This window comes from Homalodisca vitripennis, chromosome 1 (assembly GCF_021130785.1).
Source record: "Homalodisca vitripennis isolate AUS2020 chromosome 1, UT_GWSS_2.1, whole genome shotgun sequence".
NCBI lineage: Eukaryota > Metazoa > Arthropoda > Insecta > Hemiptera > Cicadellidae > Homalodisca > Homalodisca vitripennis.
This window is the reverse complement of record NC_060207.1, coordinates 104074109-104100856: the sequence shown is the minus strand read 5'-3', so window position 1 is coordinate 104100856 and position 26748 is coordinate 104074109. Positions and strand designations below refer to the sequence as shown.

The 26748-nt window shown below is 31.9% G+C and overlaps 1 protein-coding gene across 25 annotated transcripts in view; it reads left to right on the top strand.

Annotated features, from left to right (window-relative positions):
* Positions 1 to 26748, top strand: part of LOC124368346 (C-Jun-amino-terminal kinase-interacting protein 4) — a 152075-nt gene that overhangs the window by 28501 nt on the left and 96826 nt on the right. For 8 of the 25 annotated variants that reach the window (XM_046825706.1, XM_046825628.1, XM_046825711.1 and 5 more), the window contains exons 5-10: positions 6969 to 7135; positions 8872 to 8963; positions 14074 to 14109; positions 14507 to 14539; positions 18249 to 18266; positions 19808 to 19865. In XM_046825706.1, coding sequence (XP_046681662.1) covers positions 6969 to 7135; positions 8872 to 8963; positions 14074 to 14109; positions 14507 to 14539; positions 18249 to 18266; positions 19808 to 19865 — 404 coding nt within the window. The remainder of the gene's footprint in view (positions 1 to 6968; positions 7136 to 8871; positions 8964 to 14073; positions 14110 to 14506; positions 14540 to 18248; positions 18267 to 19807; positions 19866 to 26748) is intronic. The other 17 variants (XM_046825710.1, XM_046825660.1, XM_046825742.1 and 14 more) reach the window with 7 other exon arrangements.

The following is a 26748-nucleotide window of genomic DNA, read 5'->3' as shown; positions in this document are numbered from 1 at the left end:
TCTATATAAATTGTTTAGCCTATGATTTATTTCAAAAAGTTCTAATTGTATGTCCGAACATGTTCAGCCATTTTAACCCTCTACTACTGATAATTTTTCTAACCTACTAGGTATGATTTAAGTGTCTTTTTAACCCTTTAAAGCTACTATTATGGTTATTAATGAAATAAATGCCTTGCAAAACATAAAAAAAACTAAAATAAAGTTAAAGGGTGTTTTGGTTCTGTTAAAAACTTATACAAGAATACACTGATCCTGTCAACTTCCACCCAAATCAACCACCATTAATTTAAGGTGGGCCCTCCTTGCACTGGGCCCTGCAAGCACTGGTTCCATGCGAAATGCGCTGGAATTACAAGCACTGAACTCAAAAAGATAATGAAAGCTGGATACACTACCTGGAAATGCAAACAATGTAACATGCCCCCAATCACCATGCAGCATGAAAATCACCCCGACAAAGAAGACAGTCCATCAGACCACGTGCAACACACATCTCATACCATCGTGGAAAAAATTCAGAACTTAGAAAACCCTGACGAAGTTGACCTCAGTCTGTCCCTGACCCTAGCAGCTGAAGCAGGAAACGCCCTTCTACAGGAGAATATAAAGTTAAAAAGAGAAAAGGCTCAACTTCTTGAAAAATGCATAAGACTCGAGGCAGAGCTGACAGCCACCACAGAGGAACTGGAGAAAACAGGAAATAATAAAGAAAAATGCCAAAATAAAGTTGACAGTCTACACCAAGAACTGGCAAACCTGCAAACTCAACTGGACAGAGAAAAACAAAACCAATTACAACTACAGCAATTCTACGAAGAACACGACAATGACCAATGCAATTTCATCAAAGACTATGAAAACAAAATTGCAAGTCTAGAAAAAACTATAAAAACACTAAAAACTAAACCAGAAACAGTGCAAAACAAAATAGAAATCCACCGAGACGCAGACACACAAACATGCCCACCCACTGGAGATAAACCTTTGCCACTGCCAACAAATTGCGAAGAGACAGACCGTAGTTGTAAGTTAGGTTATGACCAATCACTAATGCAAGATATGATCAATTTAAAAACCCGCCAAGACCAAATCGAGAACTCTATTAAAGCACTACAGAGCCTGCTGCAGCACGATGCTGATGAATTTCAGCCCAGGCCGGCGAAGTGCCCACACTCTAACAAAGATAGAACCAACACTGCAAAAAGCCACTTCAGTGTATCCCTGCAAATGGCTAAGAACAGAAAGCATAACCAAAACCAAGGGGCTGCACATGCTGCATCAATATCTGGTTCCCTGCATAAGCAACCAACAGAGACTGCCCCAGTGCTATCTCTAAAGCCTAACATGAAACAGACCAAAAGCCCACCCCTAAACTCAAAGCCAAGGGCTAGAGACGAGACCTGTGAGGTGTTTTTCTCTAAATACATCATGTTCTACAAGAACCACATGACTGAACACTATGGCTGGACTGACAGTGACGACCCATCCCAGACTGGCTCCCATGCGCTGGTGCCACCCCATCAGGATCTGGACCAACAACCCACAACCTCGGGCTGGCTGTCTCCCCCCGCGGCGCTCTCAAGGTCGGATGTCCTGCTAAATCGCCCTACAGTTTTTTTAGACCGCAACAACTTAATAAACAGAAAGCAGAAGTAATTGTCAACTCTCCAGCCAACCCGGACATGCCCACTCCAGAAGACAAGATATCAGAAAAGGATTTAAAGATACTACACCAGAATATTGACTCTCTGGCATCAAAGGCAAATAGACTTGAACACCTTCTCCAAGACCCCAATCCTGATATTGTGCTCATCACCGAACATGGTCTCAAAGATGATCAACTCCGCAATACAAGACTCCCTGGGTATAATCTGGTTGGTGGGTTCTGCAGGAAAAACTCTAGAAAAGGAGGAGTTGCCTTTTACTCAAACGAGGCTCTTGGAAACACTATACACATTGTCAACACCTCAAACAAACCTATTGAGCTTACATGCGAACTCTACATGATAAGCTTAAAAATAAACACAAAAAACATAAACCTGCTCGGGGTGTACAGGCCACCTGAAGGAAATTTAGAAACTTCCCTGGACATCTTATCCGACACTCTTGATCTGGTCCCAACCTGGAGGGCCCAAACCATCATAATGGGAGATGTTAATGTGGACGGACTTGCAGAAACAAAGAACAAGAAAAAACTTGATAACATGCTAGCACGGCACAACTTAATACGACTCAACCTTCCACCTACGAGAGTCACCCACACTTCATCATCTTCCATTGATTTTGTGTGCTCCAATGTGAACAGGGAGGATATAAATGTTGAAGTGATTACCACTGGTCTCTCAGATCATTGTGCCCAACTCTGCACCATCAACTTGCAAACCAAGAAATCAAACTGTCCAAGCTCTACTCATAGAAGACTTTCTCAAGAAAACTTAAATTATCTGAAGCACCTATTGGCTGTGGAGTCATGGGACAATATATACAACTCTCCAGATGCAGACCAAGCCTACAACTTGTTTATTGGGAAAACTACTACAGCGCTCAATACAGCCTGCCCCCTGAAAAAATCCAGACCAAAGGGAAAACTCAAATCAGCTCTAATACAGAATGATGATGTCTGCCACCTTAAGAAAGAGTACCTGCAGGCACTCAGTAATCAGATACTCCGAGGAGGAGAAGAGGACAAAGCACTAACAGCAGCAAAGAAAAAAGACTATGACTTAAAACTAAAACAACTTAAACATCAAGACACCACTAATTTTATTCAAAATGCTGAAAACAAACAAAAAGCACTATGGAAAGTAGTTAACCGTGAAAGACAGCAGAACAACAAAATAGCTGAACCCATAAAACTACTAATGGACGGGACACTAATTAAAAAACCCCATCAAGTGGCTCACAAACTCAATCACTACTTCACAACAGTAGCAGATAAGACTCTAGGAGATGCTGATCAAGCTCATGCACACAACGGCCCCTTGAACCAAACGGGAGACGAACCCCCCGAACTTATCCTACAGCCCACAAACTACCAGGAAGTGGAAAATATCATTTCCTGCCTGAAATCCAAAACATCCGCCGGAACTGACGAAATATCCTCCATCATCCTCAAACACTGTAAGGAAGAACTGACATCCCCTCTCACATACATAATAAATAAATCCTTTTCCCAAGGTATCTTTCCACAAACCCTTAAACTGGCAAAAGTGTACCCAAAGCTTAAGAAAGAACCATCGGACCAAATTAGCAATTACAGACCAATATCCTTGCTCTCAACAATATCAAAGGTGATCGAGAAAGTCATGCTAAACCAACTGATGAAACACCTGACTGACCACAACATTATTACCAGCCAGCAGCACGGTTTCCTCAAGGGAAGATCCACAACCACTGCCCTAATCCAACTTGCCGAATTCATTATTGACCAGAGAGAAGAAGGAAAAGAGGTCACTAGCCTGCTCTTAGACTTCAGCAAGGCTTTTGATTGCCTGGGTCACAACCTTCTTATACAAAAAGTAAGAGCCATGGGTGTTAAAGGGATGGCAGGAAAATGGCTGGCAAGCTATTTAGAGGGACGATCACAAATGGTAGAAATAACATACAAAAAGAACAACACCATCTACAAAACAACTTCAACACCATTACCTCTAAATAGGAGTGTTCCACAGGGTTCGGTTCTTGGTCCTGTACTTTTTATACTGTTCAGCAATGACCTCCCCAGGTGCCTGGAAGAATACTGTCAGGTAATTTTATACGCGGATGACGCTGCCATGCTAGTGGCAAAAAAAGAAGTACAAGACCTTGAAATAACATCATATGTGTCTTTAAGCCTGGCAAAACAGTACTGGCAACAAAATGACCTTGTGCTAAACGAACAAAAAACCCAACAACTTACTTTTGGAAGAAGAAATACAGAAGCTGCAGGTCTGCCAGAAATAGAAGCCAGCTATGAAGCCAAGTACCTGGGAGTTATCATTGACAATAAACTGACTTGGACACCACACATTGACCAACTAATCAAAAAGCTCAGCAGTAACACTTATGTCATTAGGCGGATAAAAAATATTAGTAACATGGACACAGCCAAAACGGCTTACTACTCTCTTTTCGAGTCCCACCTGAGATATGGGATAATAATCTGGGGTAACTCCTCCCATTACAACCTGCAACGTGTTCTAGTGGCACAAAAGAAAGTCATCCGAATACTGGCCGACCTAAACCCACTTGACTCCTGTAGAGCTGCTTTTCCTGAACTAAAAATACTTACTGTGGTGTCGTTCGAAGTTATCTGCTTTGCCATGTCCCGCAATCTCACAAGATTAGGAGAAACACACCCCTACAATACAAGAAACGCTAACAACTTTGCACTGCCCATTCATCACCTTGCACTATCTGAAGAGAAACCCAGCTATACGGGACCAAAGCTGTACAACCTGCTGCCAAATCACCTTAAGGCAATAACAGAGGAGCGGCACTTCAAGAAAGAAGCTCGACAATGGCTACTGGAGAGGACATTCTATACCATTGAAGAGTTTCTCAACTGGAAAACCTAATCTTAAGATACCTATAAAATTGTTAATATTTGCATCTATGACACCATTGTATTTCTCAAAGAAATTATAATAAAGATGATATGACTATGACTATGACTCCTGTCAGTTTTATCACATACCAGTGGCTCTCATAAGTGCAGTCTAGACAGCAAAAATCCCTAATACCAGGTGCGGGAATCAAACTTGCGACTCCAAGGCTAACTCCAATGTCCGAGAGTAGCGCCTTAGACCATACAGCCATCCTGACTTGATTTGTTGGGTATGCAGATAGTTAGTTTTTTACGATTTTGGTCCAACAACACTCAATCACTTATCACTTTAGCATGTGGTGCTGAATTTAAGTGTTAAAAAAGGTAATTGAACAAATAGTTGGTATTGTTGATTAATCTTTCAATAAATTTCTTGAAAAAATGTGGCTTGTTATGATTATGGGTTAATTGGTCTCTTAGATATGAGGTAAAGTGTAAGAACACATCCAGCAGCAAAGTTGGACTGTTCCTCTAGTTATGAGTCCAATGTTACTAAAACTGAATGCTTTGTGACGGAAAAAGTTTGATTTTTGAATTGCAGCCAGCATGAAAGTTGGAAGCCGAGCTTATCAGTCAGCCAATATAATATCAGTACCTAATGGTTAGATCATGTTAAATTGTAGTGTCTGTAGTTTTTCTGGACACTAGGGTATTATTAATGGCTAAGGATCAGTCGATGTTAGATATTAACACGAATATACAAGTCGTTACGTATTCTATACATCGTTCTGGTATTAATAAATAAATAATATTAGTATATGATTAGTTTTTTGCATGGACGTGGTAGATTTTGAGGTGGTGTCTCCATATAGTGACAATATTTCTATCATACAGAAAGTACGATTGTTTTATTTCATGTATTTCAATGTTAATATTATCAACTATTTACTGTTGAGTGTCCTGTGATGTGTGTTTACTGTTATAAAAACATTTTTCTTCTCAACCAAATGAGATTCTGTAATAACATAATATTAATAAACTTTTGACACTTTTAAACTTTTATTTTGCGTACGATGTACATTTCGGAATCAATGATTCCGAAATGTACATCGTACGCAAAATAAAAGTTTAAAAGTGTCAAAAGTTTATTAATATTATGTTATTATTATAAAACACTTTTAGAGGCTACATCTCTAACAGAGATTCTGTAATTTTAGTTTATTAGCTGTAATTGTATCTGAGATTGTAACAAAACTCCAAAGAATGCTATCAATTTTATACATATTTGTATCATAATTTTAAACTTTGAAATTGAAATTTTTTAACATTTCTAAAGTAAACCGGTCAGTTTTGATGTATGAAAAAATAAATTAAAACAGCAAAAATAATAAAAAACTATAAATAATTGGGGTGATTTTAAAAAATCTGCTCAATGAAACCTATGTTAAATATTAAATATCTGAATAATGATGTACAGAATTACATGCCGAAGATAATGATTGTAAGGGCACCATAATATGACCACTGCCAAATTTCTTGAACAACATGGTTAAGATGGTAATTGTATAAAAGTGTTTAATCATTTTAAATTATATACTTAAAAACATTATACTTGTAATTATCTTCTACTATGAAAATTTGGTCTTAATTGTGTGGTCCAACTCAGTTTCTGAATTACGAATTTTCAAATTTGGAGTTTGATTGAAAAACACCAAATTCCCGGTATATATTTTCGTTATCAAAATAAAAAGTAGAAATTATTGTTTGTAAATTACTTTCTTTATGTATAAATGTTGAAATAAACAAGCTAAATTTTAATGTAACTCTTGTTATTTAACTTTACTTGTTAGTTCGTTGTTATTGTTCAAACTCGGGTATTCATACTTTTTAAACCGAGATTAGTAGAGCGGTTGGCGAGGTTGAGTGGTGCACAGTGGCGGTGGATTCCCTCTAGAAAAATATCTGTTGATATGTGTCACACGTACCACATAGCATGCAGCACATATCTTAATATAGGCCAGCTCATCAGTTCCTTGTTTACATAAATAATACACTGTTAAAAATAAAATTCCAAAATGAACAAAAAATAAAAATATAATAATGGAAACAGTGCTGATATATGTTTTTTAAGTGTTTTAGTTTGAAAGCTTTGATCAGTTCTCTTATTGTTGAATTAAAACTTTGTGTCATCAATTCTTGGTTAAATTACAACTACTTATAATTTATCAAACTTGAATGTTACCTTTTTGATGATTAATTATATACAGCATTGAAAAAATGTCATTCATATCATGTGGTGAGAATTCAGTTTCAGCATGATAAAATCTTTTATGTTCAAAACCACATGTGGTAGAATAGCAATGACTCAAAAAAGAGTCAAGTTTGGACATAATTGTTAGATTGACAATTTCTCATATGTCATCTTGTACTGGAATTGCAGGAGATGGAAGAAGAGCCCTCAGTACGAGATATTTCAGAAAAGGGCTGGTCTGAAACATTAAGTCCTGTGTCCAAAGATGCTAGTCCTGTCCAAGATCTCTCAGAGGAAACTGCGCCTCCTCCCCCTCCCATTGTTACCACTCCAGTTGGCAGAAGTCACACGAAGAGGTATCAAACAAAATGACATTATATAATACATTAGAAGTATTTTTCTTACAGATATAAGGATGTTACTAGTTTGTAATTATGTGTTAGGTTATTTAACTGAAAAAGAGATCAGATTGCAGATCTCGAAACGTAGTGTTACTGATTTTTTGTATCACGGAACGATGGCATATGTCTGGAAAAATCCTGTTTCCTTCATAAGGATGTTCTTACAAAAAATATGTTTATACTCTGTTTAATTCTTCTGGCCAACTAAAAAAATAACTAACTTTTGTCATATAATTTGTCTGTTAGTGTTTCTGTATTAATGTTAAATGGTTTTGTATTTATTAAAAAAATGATCAGGATTATTCTGTGTTAACAGTTAAATAAACCTTCTCTGCAAATAAGTTCAAAGCACAAAGCCTGTTATGGAATCAAAATGGGTAAATACAGAATGTTTTGACTGGGAACAATTTTTAGTTGTATGGTTTACTGAAATGTTTGGAGTTTAATGTTATGTATTTGTTTGAATTTTATTTTTGAAGATAGATGATTTGTAAAGGTAATACAAGCTTTTTTGTGACATTTTCCATTGTTAAGTGAAACAAAAACAGTAACACTTGGCTTTGAGATCTGTAATTTTATCTCTTCCTGAGGTGGATAACTAACATAAGATGTATACCATAAACTAATGGTGATTTCAAATCAAACACTATAAAATCAAATCATGTTTGTTGTGTTTTTTAACACATTGGTATGATTTGTTTACTTTATACTTAGTTTGTAGTCTGTGTTAGGCGATTCACCTGAGGAAGAGATCAGATTGCAGACCTCGATACATGATGTTATCTGTTTCTAAAATGTGGGTCATCAGTAAAAACCCTGTTTCATTATTTTTTATTATATTTAAAAGGTATTGATATATTCTTGTATCTAATGCAAGTAAAATGCCAGCCAGTGAAAAAGTGATTGAATTTAATTATTTTGTTCTAGCAGTTATTCTGTCCAAATAAATATAGACCATTAATGTTAAAACATGAAATCCATTAAATTTTCTCGTGAAATATTTGTGAAGAGAGGAGAGAGAGAGGTATTAAATTTGCAAGAAATTGATTGAAAGATTAAACAACAATACCAACTATTTGTTCAGTCACCTTTTTTTAACACTTAAATTCAGCGATGTGTTTTATTTTTAGTATTATTTTTGGGTTGATTTCATTCACTTATTTTCTTGGGTTGATTTCATTCACTTATTTTCTTGGTGTCAGCTATTGAGATTGAAAATATTGAAAATTGTATTTCACTTTATTACACAGAGTCCATTACTCAGCTCGCTAAATCTGTTATACTACAATTTAAAACATATATTTGTAAACAACAATGAGATCTTAGTAAATTGTTAAATTTTAATCTAGAAACTGTCTTATTTTTATTCAATACTGTAAGTTTCATCTGTAGAATCTTATATCGTAACCTGTTATCCTGAGATTTCAATTTTTTGTGCTAGTATTGTAGTAATTCAAGCGCAATCAGTTAAAATATCTTTTAATTTAATATCTGTTAAACTTTTATAAAATCTTTTGTTGTTAAATTATTTTAAAATCTCTCTTTGTTACATGATATTCTCTCTCTGATAAATCTCTCTTTGTTTGTCTTACATTATGATATTAATATTCAAAGAATAATTTTAAATTGTAATGATATATTAAAAATTGAATAGTTTAGTTTTATTACTTGTTTCTGACCATGTCATCCAGAGAAACGCGTAGCGGGAACACTCTCTACCAGGAGCTCAGTTTCCAAGACGCTGAAGCCCTGGGAGAGATGGACGAGGGAGCAGATATTACAGGTAAGTGAACCCAGCGTGTTTTGTTAAATACCATATTTGTGTTTTAATTAGTTTTTTGTAAAGAGAAGTGATAAGGCTAGGTTTCAATAAAAGAGACAGTTTTATAGAAAGAGTATGCTCTCTTTAACAAATTGTATACTTCTTCTTGATGTACAGGGTGAATAAAAAGTCAGACCCCCTCTATTATTTTTAAGTTTATATAAGGAGAGATCCTGTGAGTAGTGGTACAATGTGAAAATAAAGTTTCAATTGATGATTTTAACATTTTTTGTGTCCTCCAAATATGCAGGATTTTGGAGGCAACTCAAACATTTAAATGTAAACACCTCTCAATTGACGCCTTATTTTGAAGAGCATAAACAAACTTAGAGAATGGTGAAAACCACAGATCATATCTCTCTCTCATCCAAAATAATATGCTGTCAAAGTTTTAATCAAGTCATTTACACAAACTTAAATTTTCTTTGGATAAAGTGAATGTTTGCTTTGAAATCAGTTTATTGGTTATTTGTGTTCTGAATCAGTTAGGAATGCAATGTAAGAAGGATCCAATGAAGATTAGAAAGTACACTGATAACAGGTTTATTTGCAATGGGTAACCTGGCTTTCCCAGTTTGAACACCTCTCAGTTTTTTTCCAATCTCTTAGAGCGAATAATATTGAACCATCTTTTACCTTTTCTAAAAAGATTTAATATAATAAGTGAACAACGAATTGGTCTTACTAAAAACTTATCATTAGTTGATGCTATAATGTGTTAAACAGATTTATTATATGGAAGATTTGATAAAAAACTACCATTGGCTGCAATTTCATGCGATTTATAAAAAGCGTTTGGCTGCATGAGCAGAGAAATTCTCTTGCAAAAGATGAAACTATACGGTATTCGTGGACTTGTTTTAAATCTTTTCAAACCATATTTCACCAATTGTTTGCATAAAGTTAAAATAGAAGAACTTGGTAACTTTCACTTTTATGATTGGAAATTTAGCAAAATTGGCTGTCCACATGGTTCTTAATTTATGTCTCTGACTTGCTCAAAACTGTAAGCTTCAATGCAACTACATGGAATATAATTCAATATGCAGATGACACTTCTGCTGTATTAACAGCAAATTAGCCCAGGACTCCTTAAGTCTGAAGTTATTGAATGTATAAAGTGTCTGAATTATTGGTTTACAATTAATGGATTAAAAAGGAATAGGGAAAAACACAACATTATCAAGAACAGGAAGTTAATTAGGCCTGATCACTCTGGAAAAATATCTTAGAAACATCATTATTGAAATTTCTTGGTACATCAAGTGATTCCAAATTAAAATTTTGTAACCGTACTGACCAAATAGAAAAAAAGCTCAATCCCACAAGCTTTTTTCTGAAAATCTCGTCTAACGTTGTGGATTTTTACTATTGCGAAACACAAAACCTATTTCTCTATTAATTCGTTTTTTCTGATATTAAATTTTTCATTAATTGACATAATTCAGTTTTGCCCTCAAATAGTTGGATTTCTTTTAAAACTTATGATTTATTTTAAATAGTTCGAACATGATTACAAGCTAATTCATAAAGTAATTACAATTATCTATGTACTGCATTATATCCAAATGAGAAATAAAGTTTTGATTGATTGAACTACGGTTTAGTGCAAATAATGTAAGTGTTTGAACTCAATTAAAATTTTGATGATCTATTATTTTAGACAGGAAAGAGATAGCAATCTCTGTTTTTCACCATTTTTAAGTTTGTGTATGCTCATCAAAATGAGGAGTCATTCAAGAGGGGTTTACATTTGAAATTTTTTAGTCCTACATTTTTGGGGGATACAACAAATTTTCAAAATCATCAATTGAAACTTATCCACACAGCACCACTACCCAAAGAAATCTGCTTATATAACATTAAAAAAAAAAATAGATAGACGTTCTAACTTTTTATTTACCATGTAGAAACATTAAAATAGATTGTCTTTCTATGGTTGAAAAAATGTTCAGTGAGCACAAAATATTGTACTTATGGCCTACCCTATGTTTCTATGTCAAAGAGAAGAGGAATAACCTTCAAATTTGAACAAGGTTAGACTGATCTTCCTCCTACTGTAGTAAATTTATCTTTTAATTATTTATCACCCTCTTTAATCCTTAGGAAACATTGTTCCTAAAGTAAACTATAATTTGTCTTTTTCACCATAGGGTGTAGCTCGGAAGGATTTTCTAAATAAAAATATGCCTGTATTCATCCTAGGGGCCATAAGAATGTCCATGTAAAATTTTAGTACAATCAATTGAATAGTTTATGCATGAAAGCAAAAAAAAAAACAATCAAAAGCGCATTCGCATATTGTTAGGATTAGAGTAAAATTCTATATAAATACAATTTTACAGCCTAGGTAGTAAGTAATAATACACAACATCGTTGGATTTTTAGTATGTTAATTCCTTGTCTGAGAACAAAAAAAGGATGAAATTAACTTATAAGAATGGTTTTTTTTATGTACATCATAAAAATGTAGTTTGAAATCAAGTTTGAACCCCAATATTTACACACAAAATTTAGGTATTAGATAAAAAATGGCAGCTTCAAGATGGCAGCCAAAAATGTAAATCATGTTGTAGCACACAACACAACAAACACACAGTGATAGGTGGAGATTCTGAATCTTTTTCAACAAATTGGGGAAACATTTCTTTGAATTAGATTGTAAAACTCCACCATGTGTATCGTTTGACATCTCATGACTAATCCTGCTGCATTTTTTTCAGTGAATTTAAAAAGCACATTTTTTTATTCCTCATTTTATAAAACTTGATGCATTTCAAAATTATATTTTCAATCACACTGTTATTTTTGATGAATTGTTCAATCAGCATTATTTATAAACTATAGAAGATAAGCAGAAGTATGGTGTTTGTGGGTCGTTTTTTGTAAGTAAGAACAGTTTGCCAAATAAAAAATGGAAGTGAAAAAATATATTGTAAATTTACTTTTGTATATCTTGTAATGTCAAACCAAGCAATGATTTGAATGTGCTTTGTGTATTAATTGACATGATACTGTTTATTGTTCAATTGTCAAAAACATAGCTGATTGTTGTTTGAAACTGGTATTAATACAGTAGAGCCTTGATAGCAAAAGTTTCAAGGAGGTTTGGAAAAAATTCTTAATATGAAAGGACCCTTTTAGTTACAATTCGTACTATCAAGTCGTGTTATTGAGGTCTCACTAGTTTATTTACAATTCCTTTATATCAAGTCATTTTTTCATTAATGTTCTTTAACAAATTGTGCTTTAAAAAGTACATCTACAACAGAGTAGTTACAGCACATTAGTAATGTAGCAAGCTTAGTAACTAACATTCATATTTTAACAGAAAACATAGTTCAATTGTTTAGTGCTACATTACTGTAGTTACAAATTAATACTGTAACTATTCATGAAAATCACTTGAGTAAAGAATATCAAATTATTGCAAGTCTTTGCTGCAACTGCTGTAATGTATTTTGTAAAAACTACTGTAATCTAAATTTCACAGCTTAAGGACATACAAGGCATTTTAGTGGAATATTTGTTAATTTTTGTTTGTTTTGAGTTCTTTACATGGATGTCATCCAAGGCACTATCAAGCTTATTAATTCATTTTCCAGTACTTACTCATACAACCTATTTTCTCTTAAAATCATTTAAAAACTGCACAGATTTGACAGAACACATGCAACCACAATTTATTTATGCTACAGACTATATAATACACGTTGAATTCAGACATTACTCATGTTCAGTGTCAGAGGAGGAGGATTCCATGTCTAGACCTGTGCCCAAAATGTCGTTTCCCTTAAAACATTTATCACCGACAATGAGAAATATATATTGAAAAGGGTGAACTCTTACTATACAGGTTCTAATATGTAACATAATATATTACTGACACTCGGTTTGAAAGTCATGCTATTGAGGGTTGTGTTGTAGTCTACTGTTGTATTTTTAACAGCCATTATTTTTCAGTTAATCCGTGTTAAAATGTTTTAGTAACCAATCACAAGAATGGTGGTTTTCTTTTATGCTTTGTTTAAAGAAATGTAAGGGACTGTTAACTTTTTCATTGAAACCATAAGTGTTTTGGTCAGCTTTTAGAGATAGTAAGTGAAAGAAAAAGGCAATTGATGAAATTGGAGAGTAGTGATGGCCAAATGCAGAATTTTCGAATCATGAATCTGATTAAAAATGAAAAAGAATAAATTCTCATATTTTGAACGTGGATAGTGTTTTAACCTTAGTTTAGTTTAAATAAAATCATCACTTAACCAATTTATACCATTCTTAAACCATTTTGTTTTTTGGACCACCTTATTACCTTCTTGGAACCTGGGTGGTAAATGTTCCGTAAGCCAGCTGTCAGGTGTTAAAGCCTTAACTTTTGACATTGAAGGGAGCACATTCCTTCAGCCTACCTCCCTTGAGGGAGGTGCTGAGCACTTCCCCATCTGATCTTAGCACACCACAACCTGGGCATCCTCAGGCTTCTTAGGTGGTAATGACTTTAATATAAAAAATTAGTTAAACTGGGAATGTACTGGCCCGCTAGAGATGAGCATTTTTGAGGTAGTTTGCACCATTGGGCCACATTTTTGGGGTTCTTAACATTTTCTATGTAGTTTATATTTCTACAATTTTCCAATGAACCAGAGGAATAAACATTTCTGTGTAAAATCTTATTGCAGACTTGCAGTTGTTAGTATTTTCATTAAACAACTGACACAACTTGATAGGCTTGGTTCTCTAGAGATAGGGCTATTGTGTAAACTGTTCTTGCTTTTTAAAAGCCACTCTCAGATTCTATATTTAAATGTTATGGTACAAATAAAGTGTTCTCTGCTAACTTTCCAATATTTTATATTACATATGAATTATTTTGTATAGCTCTGTACTTCTGTAATATTGTTTCAAGAATACAAATATATAAAAACACAATGAAAATGGTTTTGTAATGTTTAAAAATGTTAAATATTGAAAAACAACTGTGAATTATTTGTAATGGTATTTTAAAATATATCTGTGATATTTTACAACATTATACTATTCATGTTTAAAGTACACATTGTTTGTTATGCAGGGAGTTGGGTGCATCCTGGTGAATATGCTTCATCGGGTTGGTATTTGATTTTGTATATAAATGTAGTAGTGTTTGCACGATACTCTGCACTTCCTGTCTACTCTGCACAGCTCCTGTATATACAAGTATCAACCTGCCTTTTATCTTGCTTCTGCTGAACACCTAGAGAACACAAATTATCAGTAAATAATACAAATTTTCAAATTTAAATTAATAAAACATCTAACTGGTACTGTGTTACACTAATGAAAAAAGTTATACAGAAAGTACAGAGAAATTTAAGATTTAATTGTGATTTATTAACAAAATGATTTCAATGGTTTTGAATACTTTAGAAGTATATTTTTCTTTTGTTAAATTTTGTTTTCCTTTAGAATTTTCTAGATACAATTCATATTTTTGCAATACATTTGTTTGTTGCATGTCCCTGCAGATAGCGAAGATGAGCCTGAGAATAAAACCATGGGTATGATGTTTTTATATGATAAAAATCATATCATGCCATCATACGTAATATCATTTTCATAAAAATTCTATCAACAACAATCATTGTCATTTTTACAAAACGTTAAGATGAGATTAAAAATAAAGTAATATGATTGTGAATGAGATTTTCCAGATTTAATTCTTTAATAAGTGTACATTTTTATAAGAAATCTAAAATTAATGAAAGTAGCCTTTGTGGGAATAAGCTACATGTTGTTATAATTCAATTATGATGGCTGTGGTTATCAACTGATAATGTATAACAAAGAGAATGGATATGAACCAGCAAATCTTAAATTTAACACAAAAATTGAAATTTAGATTTGTATTGTTTTATTCAAGGCATATCAGTAAATTGATAACCAATTGACCATTTATCTATTACATGGTAATATACATAATCATTGATATTGACTTACTATGTTTGTTCTTTTGGCTTGTATGACTTAATCACTTTATTATTGATACTTTGTTGTAGACATATCAGATGTCCAAAAATTAAAATCAGTAGTTCTTTTAATAAGAAAATAATAAAAATCTTTAAAACTTAGTGGATGAGAAGTGTGGTTGACTCCTCAGTTTGTAATAATTATGACTGTAATGCATTCATAGCTTAGCGTGGCTGTAGTTAGTTAGTAGTAGCTTCTTCTTTTGTTCAGTTTTCCTTTATAAAAAGCCCCTGATAATATGTCAATTTTGAATTAAATACTATATACATAGACTAAATAAAGAAATATATATCTTAAATAATGGAAAGAATGTTTTGAATAATAGAGAACATTTATTTTTTAAGGAGAAAAATCAGAAGAAAATCAGAATCTCATTTCCCTCTTCATTGTCATTGTGAGGCACTCTAAAATTGGCTTGACTTCCCAATACAGCCAAATTTTCTAAAAATAGAAATATTTCATATTTAAAGACACTTTTTTAAACAATTATAATATTATATGGAATAAAAATACCTAAATAATTTTAAATAAAAAATGTTTATTTGTAGTTCAGTGTTGAAAAGACTGTGTGGAAGGTAATATGCAAGATTAAGATACAATATAATATAGATAGTAACATTTGCATATCAAAATTAAAATCATTTTATTATAAAACTTTTTAAACACTCACCTTTCTAAATGAAATTCTTCACCTGCTTGTATCATACCACTAATTATATATTAGAAGTAATTAATCTCAGTATTTAATTAGTTAATTTTCTAGAAGAGAGATAAACTTGTCCTTAACAATAAGGTCAGGCAAGTTAAAGTTGTACATTAAATTTAGGTTAAGTAATTCTTGTCCATCCAGTAACAATCTTGTTGGTAGAAGTTCTTATGCAAGCTTGGCATAGAAGTTGTTTTTCACATTTCTCTTTCATTGCATTTATTAGTAGATTTGGCTAGGTTACCTTTTTACAAGATTAGCTTATTTAATTTAACGAGTCTGTTATTTCCCTTTATTTGCATCAGTTGATATCTAGAATCTATCTACAAAATTTGTGAGATAATGCATGTCCACTGTAGTGTATGGGGATTACTTCTTTCTCCACTTTTGCTTCATTCAGGGTGTTGGTGTAGCCGATATGTATGTTTCTTAAGTAGGTCTATTGCTCCATCATATTTTTGTGTCTCTTGAATCTTAAACTAAACTGCTCACTATATTACGAAGCTTAGTCAGGTATATAACTGAAGTAAGGACAATGTAACTTTGGGATTTTGTATGTACAAGCTGCGATGATTGGAAAATCATTTTGTTTTAAATTACAGAAGACTTTAAACATTTTAGTGATCCATAACAAAACACAATTATAAACATTTACTTTGAAATTCAATGTGTTGAGATTTAATTGTAAAATGTATCACTGCTTTATTTTCTGACAGTTTTTTTATTGTAAGGATGTTTGATTACTAACAGTCTAATAAAATAATCATACTATTGTGACCTTCAGGCTAAAAATCGGGTTAACTTCAAAAATACTTAGATTCTAGACATATTTAAAAGAGGAGTTCTATGTGTACCTAAATATTTAAGGTGGCTTTTGGGGCGAAAACCTTCTCTAGCATTTAACAAAAAGTACAATGACTTACAAATGGTAGGTAACCTAAAATGACCACCAATAGTCAGCAGGCAAGCTGGGATGTGAGACAAAATTGCCTAGTGGTGACCAATCGTAGGAGCTACAGTAACTCTTGTCTGTCTGTCTAAATCTGTTATCTGAGAAATAACTTCTGTACCACTAGAACCATGCTTATCAACGAGGCTTCTTTTTATTTGAAAAGAGTGTGATATAGTCATATAGCTAATGACAAGATATGTTAAATTATTTCTATAACATTTTGGGGAAAAATTGAGGTAATATAACATGCAAAGGCATTAAATAAATTATTAAGTCATAAACTTATATATACACATTATTGAAAGATGGCAATAGGCACTCCACAGACTCACAGCTTGTACCAAAGGAAGATATTTACTAAAAAGTCTTAACCCACAGTTTCTGACATGTTAAAAACATTTTTTTACATTTTTATAGGGATCGTGCTCTCTGAAAAACATCTTTCAGTTTAAATAAGATACAGGCAGACTGCATTAATCCAAATGTTTGTTTGTTCAAGATATTGGGATTATTAAAATATTTTTATCAGCCAAATTTTCTAGACTAATTCCGACTGAAGGTCATTCGGAGCAGTGCATTGTTTAGATTTCAGTGGGCGAACCCACTGAATAAAGCAGCTCACTTGTAACCTGTTTTATTGGGCAATCTCAGAAGACATTCTATGTTTAACAATGATATTTAGTGTATTAAGTAAGAAGTCAGTACAGAGAGATTTTAATCACAAAAAGTTGAGAATCACATAACATCTTTTTTGTATGGAAGTTTATTGTTTGTGATAAAAAATGGTATAATATTGCTTTTGGGATGGTCCATTGTCTTTTGTGATATTGTGTGTTCTTCAAATTAGGAATGGAATGGACAATATAATTATATAACTAGAAATTTAAGTTTATTTTATGATAAAGAATTTTATTGATTGAATAGATTTTCATCGAAATTTACCATTTTTAAGTGTAAGAACAAAAACAAACTTAACCTTCTAACATCTACAGTCAGATTACTTCCTCTTTTGTAGACCCTAACTTGACACATCAAACTACAGATAGGATTAAGTAGATAAATGCATCAAAATGTAAGACTTGAATATGTTGTGAACGATTGTTGACCTTCCTTGTATTATTCACAATATTCATACAAAAAAAGAAATTAGATTGCACATCTAAAAAATTCAATGTTTTCATTCTCAAATACTTTTAACTAAAAATATATATAAGAATCTGTTTACCTGTTGAAGTAGAAAATAATGTAGTTTACATTTTGTTATTAATCACAAAAATAATTTATATATATTATGTGGTGTGAAATCATTGAAGTAATGTGTTTATGTGATTTGTAATAAATTTAACATTAATAGTTTAATATCACTGTTAGACAATGGTTATTGGTATGTGTATGTATGAGCATGGGACTGAAATAAGAAATATTTATTTAGTTTGACCAAATAAAAGTTGCATTGATAAAAGTTTATATTATGCATGAAATAGCTGATATAAGTTTTAATAAACCTGTTGCTGCTTTTTTATAACACTTAATTAACTTGTGTTTTTTCTTTGTTTCTGCCTATGCCACTGCCTCTCTCCAGTTAACGACAATTTCTTTGGTAAGACTTTTTGCTAACACGTTTTATTGCTAATTTATTTGCTATATACTTTGTTTTATCTCAGTACTTTAACACGTGCGCTGCAGCGTAAGTGTTCTGTGATATAGCAATACCTGGTTTGTGGTAAAATTAACTTGTTAAATTTATAGTACTTGTATTTATGTTCAGTAAGCTAACAACAGTTTTGCAAAGTTACACATAGTTTTATTGATGTTACTGGCTGGAGGAGAGCGTTGAAAAGAATTAATGTTTAGCTAACAAATAATTGACATATAGTGTCAAATGAATTCCAAAAGGATAAAATAATATCAAATAATTTGTATTTTGATTTGTTTATTGTGTTTTTTCTCATCATGACAGCCTTACATATATAGCAGATACCACAGTGGAAGATGATTAATTAGTCTAGACGAATCTCCAAATTTAGCTGAGGAATAGATAACAATAAAATTTTTTCAATAAAATTCAGATGAGTTTTTACAATAAAGCATTAAAAAATTAATGCAGTGGTTATTATAATGCTTAAAATAAGGTTTTTTTTTCTCTTATCAACATGTGTCTGGAAAATCATCTACTCAGAGCTACAAGCCCAAATGTTGTGGACAAATATTTTTATCACTGCTTCAAAAGTAATGCACTCATTGTTACAAATGTTTTTTATATGACAAAATTGATTATTGTAACATAAAAAAATTAAATAAGATTTGGGTAATTTTTAAGCATTTTCTGATTTTGAAAAAACTTTTGGTTCATAGTAAAAAACATTTTTATGTAATACACAAAAAAAAAAAAAAAAACAAGATATAATAAATGTCTCTCTCGTGTAATTTTTCTATTTGATATCCTCAATTTAATTCTTTAAAATGTTAGGATCTCTACTATGGAACAGCCCATGCAGGCGTATTAAAGCTGCCCTCCTTGCATTAAATTTAGAATGTTAGTGTTTTGTTGTTTTGGACAAATTTTGTTCTATTAATAAAGGGGTGGAAGCAGGAGCAGTGTACACAATCTAGATCAGGCTTAAATACTTGTTAGATCATAGGACTAACAGGTAAAAGTTTCTCCAAATGTTGACGTGACTGTCAGTTTAATAATGGCTGCAGCGGACGTTTTAATAAACATGATGGCGACATCTGCATTTTATCATCAAGTGGAGGCTGTTATATTCATGCAGAGTGCATGATAGTTGTGACAGGTTGTATGATCATCAGACATATTTCCAGTTAAATTTGTGACCACAAGCTTCATTTTAGTATTTATCTTTTATTATATGTTGATATTCGTTTTTGAGATGCTTAATTTTTTGTTGCATTTATATGATAAAATAAAAGTGTATTGTAACAATAAAATACTTTACTTAACAACTGAAATTGTTACAATTTTCAACTGTTATAATATTTTGAAATGTATTTTTGTTTAACGTTTACTTTCATATTTTATCACAAAAATAGTTGTTATGACTGCCATTATTCTTTTAAAATTTTATCCATTATAATTAATTTCATTACTTTACTAAACAATTTGTTATTTTCTTTTTTCAGGAATGGGAAAAGAAGTTGAAAATCTTATCATGGAGAACAATGAGCTGCTTGCTACCAAGTGAGTTTAATACCAAATTAATCATAATAAGAGGTTTGTGAGTGACATACATTCTGTAATAACATGGTCGTACAAAGTTATTACAGAAGCAGTTGACTACCGTTCCTGTGTAACTTAACTAACCTTATAAATGTATTCTTTCTATACAAAACGTGTAGTATGGAAACCCTTTACACATATTTTTGTCTTAAGGAAAGTCTTTTTACTGTTGGAGCCATCTAATTTAAGTTTGCTGTTATTTATTAATCACCAAAATAATTGGACCAATACATAGTCAAAAGTAATTTTGTACTAGTGTGTTTTTTACTACCACTTTTACAATGTGTATAAAGCAGTTTCATTATTAATTTATCTCCCTCCTTGAAAACGTATTCAACGTATTCCTTCAGCACAAAACAAATAAAAACCAGAACAACCTGTTTACCACAATTAAAAGTTATAATAAAGAAATACTACACGTTAAAACATTTTTAAAATCTACAAATTTAAATTGATATTTTCAATACAAACATCCAGTAACAAGAAACATGCAAACCTCAGATATCATAAGCCAATGTCATTGCCTATTCATAATATTTATTAAAAGTTAATCATAGTTTATTTTATATTGAATAGTCCTCCATCAAGGCTATAATAAAAGTTATATTCTTGTTAATTCATTTTATTATGGGATTTACGCAAAACTTGGATGATATCAGTTTGATTTATTAATACAGTGGAACCTGGATAATTCAAACCTCAAGGGACCAGTTAAAAACTTTGAATTAAAGAAGTTCTAAAGAATGGGGCCAAAACATTAAAACTTCACATTGTGAATTAAACCTCTTTATTAAATTGACACTCTAAAAGTATAACTTCATCAACAAACCCTAATTATAAGGATTCAAATACAGTAATCAAAAAACAAAAATAACTACCTTATAGTATAAACTACGTACGATACAAAGTAACATTTCCTTACTAACTTTTAAAACTACAGTACGTTCTATAACATCTGAACTGATACAGGCTACCAACTTAACTTTGTACAACATTGACAAAACTCTTAGCAGACTATTAAAATGGAGACATGAGTTTCAATGAGAGTAAAATACTGTACTACATATTTTGTTTGAAAAAAGGAGAAGACAAAGTACTGTGCTGTATTTGTATATAACTAACTATATATTAAGATTTATATAGTAATTTATCATAAAGCAGCAAAACTCACATGAAACCAATGATATACAGTCCCAGTTCATTATTAGCTTACGACATGTATCCTAAATAACTGAAATGCTGCACAAACTAAATGCGTATTTACTGGCCTTCCCCCTTAATAAGGAACCACTCACAGGAATTTTGTTGTCCCTCACCTGCTTAAACTACTTTAATACACATTGGTCCACATCAGGGTTGTCTGGTTCTTGTAATCGTTTCCTCTCTTTATCAACTTCCCCTGCACTGATGAGAATTTTTTCTTTGTTTTTTAGGAAGGTGAATAAGCTGTTCAGTGGGATTCCAAATTCTTTTTCGTAATTTCATTTTGTTTCCTTTATGCCTTTTTCCATTTCTTTGATCACCGTTATGTTTTCCGCTAAAGTGAGAGTTTTATAGGTCTGAGATATTGTCGACAACATAATCACTACACTTATTTAAAGTTACCTAAAAACTTTTAATCACTTAAAAAAAAGACACTGCACAAATGAAAACACGCACTGTTCGAAGGACGACCGATGACAACGGAATGCGGCACTGGAATTTGGTAGTTATTTGGCAGCTGGTGGAGGGAAGGGGGTCGCAGTGTGGAGTAGTCTTGGTGTTGTTTTAGGCGGAGTTGGGGCGTGGCGGGAGGGAGAAAGGATGTGTCGTTTGACCGTGACCTAACATAGATCTGGCATTAATTTTTTGCAATTATGTTTTAAAATAGTAAAAATATGTAGTAAAATATGTTTTCTGATGAATTTGTAACAATTTTCAGTTGTGGAATAAAATGAATGTTCCTTAATTTGGCAATTTAAAAGTTCTAATTATCCATAATTTTTAGCATTGTTTAGATACAAAATGCTAGGGACGAAGAATTCAAATTAAAGAAGATTTTGAATTATCCAGGTTCCACTGCATTGACAACAAAATATGATTGTAACGTTAATTAAGTATAAAAATACAACAATGTTCATCTTTAGTGGATTTTAAATGATATTTACAAGAGAAACAGTATATGCAAATGTTTAAAAATTTATCTCATATTAAAATTGTAATCTCAAATGTATTTCTGTATAGATTTATTTAGGATTAAATTTTAAATAGAAACACAAAGCTTATCAATTCAGTGATAACCTACTTAAGAATAACATTTGATTTGAACTAAAGAAGACACCCTTACATTGGTTATGTTAAAACACTTTGTAAAATATTTAATAATCTAAGTTAAGAAAACACTTTTTAATGTCTTGCATCTGGATCAGAAACTCATAATAAATTAAAATTAATTTAGTGAAACAGTTAAGCCTATAGAGGATACATAACATAAAGGTCAGAAATTATTGAGCATAATGTCAATTCTACCTATTTTGAAAGTGAAAATAAAAACCAAAAGTAATATCAGTTTTAACAGATGTTAATTGATGTCATTGTCCACGTATGCTTTGCTTTTGGTAGGAGCACCTAACAGCGATGTTGCCATGTATAATAGAATTGTTTTATATTAACACTTGGTGTGTTGAATATTGAAACCTGTGTAGCAATTTGGTATTAAATTCTCCTTTTTAAGCCCCCCGAAGAGTTCTCCTTTAACTAATTGTTTTCTCTTTCTTTTCATGCCCATCACAAAATTCGTATTCATTAAAATTTAAAGTTAGAGAAATGTTCTACCAATTACAAGACACAAATGATAGTCATTTGCAGTTCAGTTGAAAGTTTATACTCCAGGAAAATCCATATCTCCATTGTCTTACCAGCAAGGGGACTTTTGTTTCCTTTAATATATTGGATGTAGGTTTTCAACAGATTGCCTAACAATTATTTATGTTGCACATCCCAACAGAATATACACTTAAAACAAAACAGGTTTATTTGTCCGTTGATAAGCCAGTTCCCATTTGTTGAAAACTGACAAATTTATTCAAATATGGACTGTCTATCTTTTTAACTCACATGAATTTCATTTAATATTTATTGCAAACAGAACATAACAATTAATGTAGAATTGTAGAAACTAGAAATTAGTGTTTTAAAAATAAGATTTGAGTTTGTCCTGGATTTGAGCAACATTTTTAATTGTCTGGAAGATTGTAAACTTAATGCAATATGCATTTTAAATTGTTCTTTATCTCAATTTATTTCTGCCAAAGAAACTTTAGTAAAAATAATATGGTACTGTGTTTCAAAACTGAATGTTTGCTGCATTTGCTAGCACCACCACAATGTTTTTGTAGTATCATTGTCCCATAAAACAAAAAAACATTGTGGTATACAACTTAAAATTTGTGAACTTGTCAGATGATTATGTATACTCCCCATTGAGTGGATGATAAATTGAAAATCACACAAGAAGTAGATTTTTTAAGGTTCCATATTTATATCAAACATTCTGTACTTTTTTTAATTGTAAATAAATTTACAATTAAACCATTTCTTTTTTTACAAACACAGTGCATAACACAGGTAACATCCAATTTTTATATTTACATAATAAGAAGAGTTTGTCGTTTTTAAGGGATACATGTTAATGTTCAAAATATTATTTATTGTAGGAGAATCACAGTAGTTAAGCATCTACTTTGAAACTTAATCAATGCCGCTGAATTGAGGGCTGTCCAAGGGGAATCTAATTTGTAATAATTCAGAAAAAATCTGTAAAAAATGAAGGAGTTGTTAAAAACTAAAGTTGACTTTGTTAGTAACTGGCATGGTCTTGAGTAATTTTAATAATACTTGAGCAACTCGAGTCTATACTAGTATATATTTAAAGCCTCTGGATTGTTTTGTTAATAATGAAATCATGTACTTAGCTTAATCCTTTTAGGAGCAAGAAATTTGTAACACATTTTAGAGGATGACTTCTTGTTTTCAGTGATAAGTAGGTTGTTGTTGTGAAAAAGCCAGGCCTAAAAGGCGATTTTGTGCTATTCTTGTTAAAACCCAACCTATTCAAGTAAATATTGAGAAATTTAAATACATTTTTCATAATTTTATTAAGTTTAAACAGTTTTTTAGATTTAGCTAAAAATAAATTATATAAACATATTTATTTATTTGTAGATTTCACAAAATTGTTTTTTGTCACATTGTACCTGAAAAACAAAAAGAATATCTACGTAGACATATTATATGTAATTACAATATAATCTGCTAAAATATACAAAGTCCCCAAAAGTCAAAGAACTTTTTATAAGGATTAACAAATTGTACAATAGTTAATATTTTCTTTCTCACTGCTATGATCAGTAATGTTTCCCTATACAGGCTTACTACTTACGCTAAGGACATAATACAAAGTAACATAACATTATACAACAAACTCAGCAATAAAGTATGGGTCTACAAGGATAATAGTCTTCATCAACAAAGAAAAAGAATTGAACTGAATATCTTAAACAGACATGTGAACAAAAACAACAACATAAAACAAACAGCTGTTCCAACATCTTGACAAGAGGAAATACAAGTTATATTGTATGAGAAATGATTGCAAGGCATGACATCGGACATTGCATATATATATATATATATATATTCTACAAATATTTAGTACAAATGTATATTGGTTAAATTATGGAAAATTGCAAATTACTAGAAAAGCAGGGGATAGATTAACCGCTGATTTTGTCCTTAAAGGTTCTAATAGACCTACATATGATACTGGTTTTGATTGATTCAGTAACCATCAGTCAAGAAATATTTTAGGTAACAAATGTATATTATTTTTTGGTTTCACCCAACTAAGGATAGTAGATCTTTTCATCATAAAACTTAATCCTGGAACTGGCCTCATTTTTCTCAAAATGGCAGACACACAAACTGAGGTATAAACTTTCGACAGAGAATTTTTAGAAACATACGGTAATTGTTGCTTTTTTGGCAATTATGTGAGCAAATCAGAATTGAAAATGATGTGAATGCTCAAGTTTAAAATGTTCAAATGACAAATTTAATGGTGTTATAGAATGTTTTATGGTATAATACGAACCCTTGGGTCTTAATCTTTAAATTTATGTATGTTTTAGTTCAAAGAAAGTAAAAATAGACTTGATGTGAGAGATCATATTACAGTATAGTTAATGTGTCCAAAATAGCTTAGTGCCTTGAAAATGTAGTTAATGCGTCCATAATCGTTTAAAGCTAGTTGCAGCGTTAACATTGAACAAACACAAAAAATTTACTTTTAAAAAGCCTAAATTACTTGGTGAGTGTGATGAACTATTTTAAGTGGTGAGTTTTATGTTGATATTCATATATTGTCATGACGCCAGGTGACTTATAAGTAGGAGTTGGCAGTTACAAAATTCAAGTTCATTAATTTTATTAAGAAGAATTGAAAATAAAACATTACAGCAAATAATGGGTATAACACCAAAAGGAAGTAAAATTACCCAACCAATACAAGAAGATGGTGCAGTGTAGGTCACAGTGTTCGGTGTGTAGGAGAGAGAGAGTGAATATTCCTCATCATAATTCCCCTTGTTTAATCGTATACAGGATGTTCAAAACCTTTCATATTCACCTTCGTCTTAGTACTCTGATCTCATGAAAACATAAACAATACAAAAATCATCAAAACACATTTTAGATGAAAACAAATGTATAAGATTTTGTTTTATACAAGATGTTGATTTCATAAATTAAGTGTACTTTGCTGTTTGGAGGAAGAAAGTGATTAATGTCCATGTGCAAACCGGGTGCCGAGCACCGAGGCCCGTACTGTACAAGAATTTATTCTGCTAACATATATCTAAAAAGTGAACATCATACATTATAAATAAACAAAGATTCACTATAGCTTACAAACAGAACAAAACCTCAACACCTTGGCAATTTGGAATGATCAAAAGTATTAAGAATTTATATTTTGAGCTGCCTAAAATTGTCGATGAAATATGGTGCAGTTAAACTATGTGATTCAAAGAACATATTCCTAAAGTGTAATTTCAACCTCACCAGCTTTCCCAAGTATTACAATAATAAAAACCAGGAATATAAAAAATGACAGAAGTAATTAAACTAGTCCTTAACAGCATGAAGCTTAACATGTTTGAACAAGTTTCTGTATGTAATACTAAATACTAAATAACTAAAACAAGATCCCACAAGCATTTTGAATGATCCAAAGAATTTGAACACAATATTGTCTTCGATAACTTATGGAAAATGTTCTGGAAGATCAATTAAAACTCTTATCTGTTATCTCTTATACTGGCTATATAATAGAAACTTTAATGTCATTATGAACATACTACTTGAAATTATAGTATGATGTTAAGACAGTCCAAATCACAAACTATGCCTAAGTTGTTGGACATTTTTAATATTCTGTTTTTTATATGTTAGTGTTTTTTAAACCACTATCTATTTAATTTTTTTTCATTTAGGACAAGAAGCTGAGGAAATCCCTCACAGCACTTAGTCCTAAAAATAACCTTAGGGCTTGCTTCCAAAGTGACAGGATATTCAGGATTGGTAAAGTGAAGGATGGGGGTTATCTCCACAGGCATTGTACCACAGAAAAAGGGGAGGCTTGCTCTTCCAGTCAAAGTGGGTAGGGGATAGTACTCCCTCTGTTTTGGCAGCAACAGCCTTTAACACTAAGGGAGGTCCTCTCACTCTAACAGTCATCATTTGTAGTACATTAGTCATATTCATTGATTCTCTATCTCATTTATATCGACATTTCCTGTTAGTGACG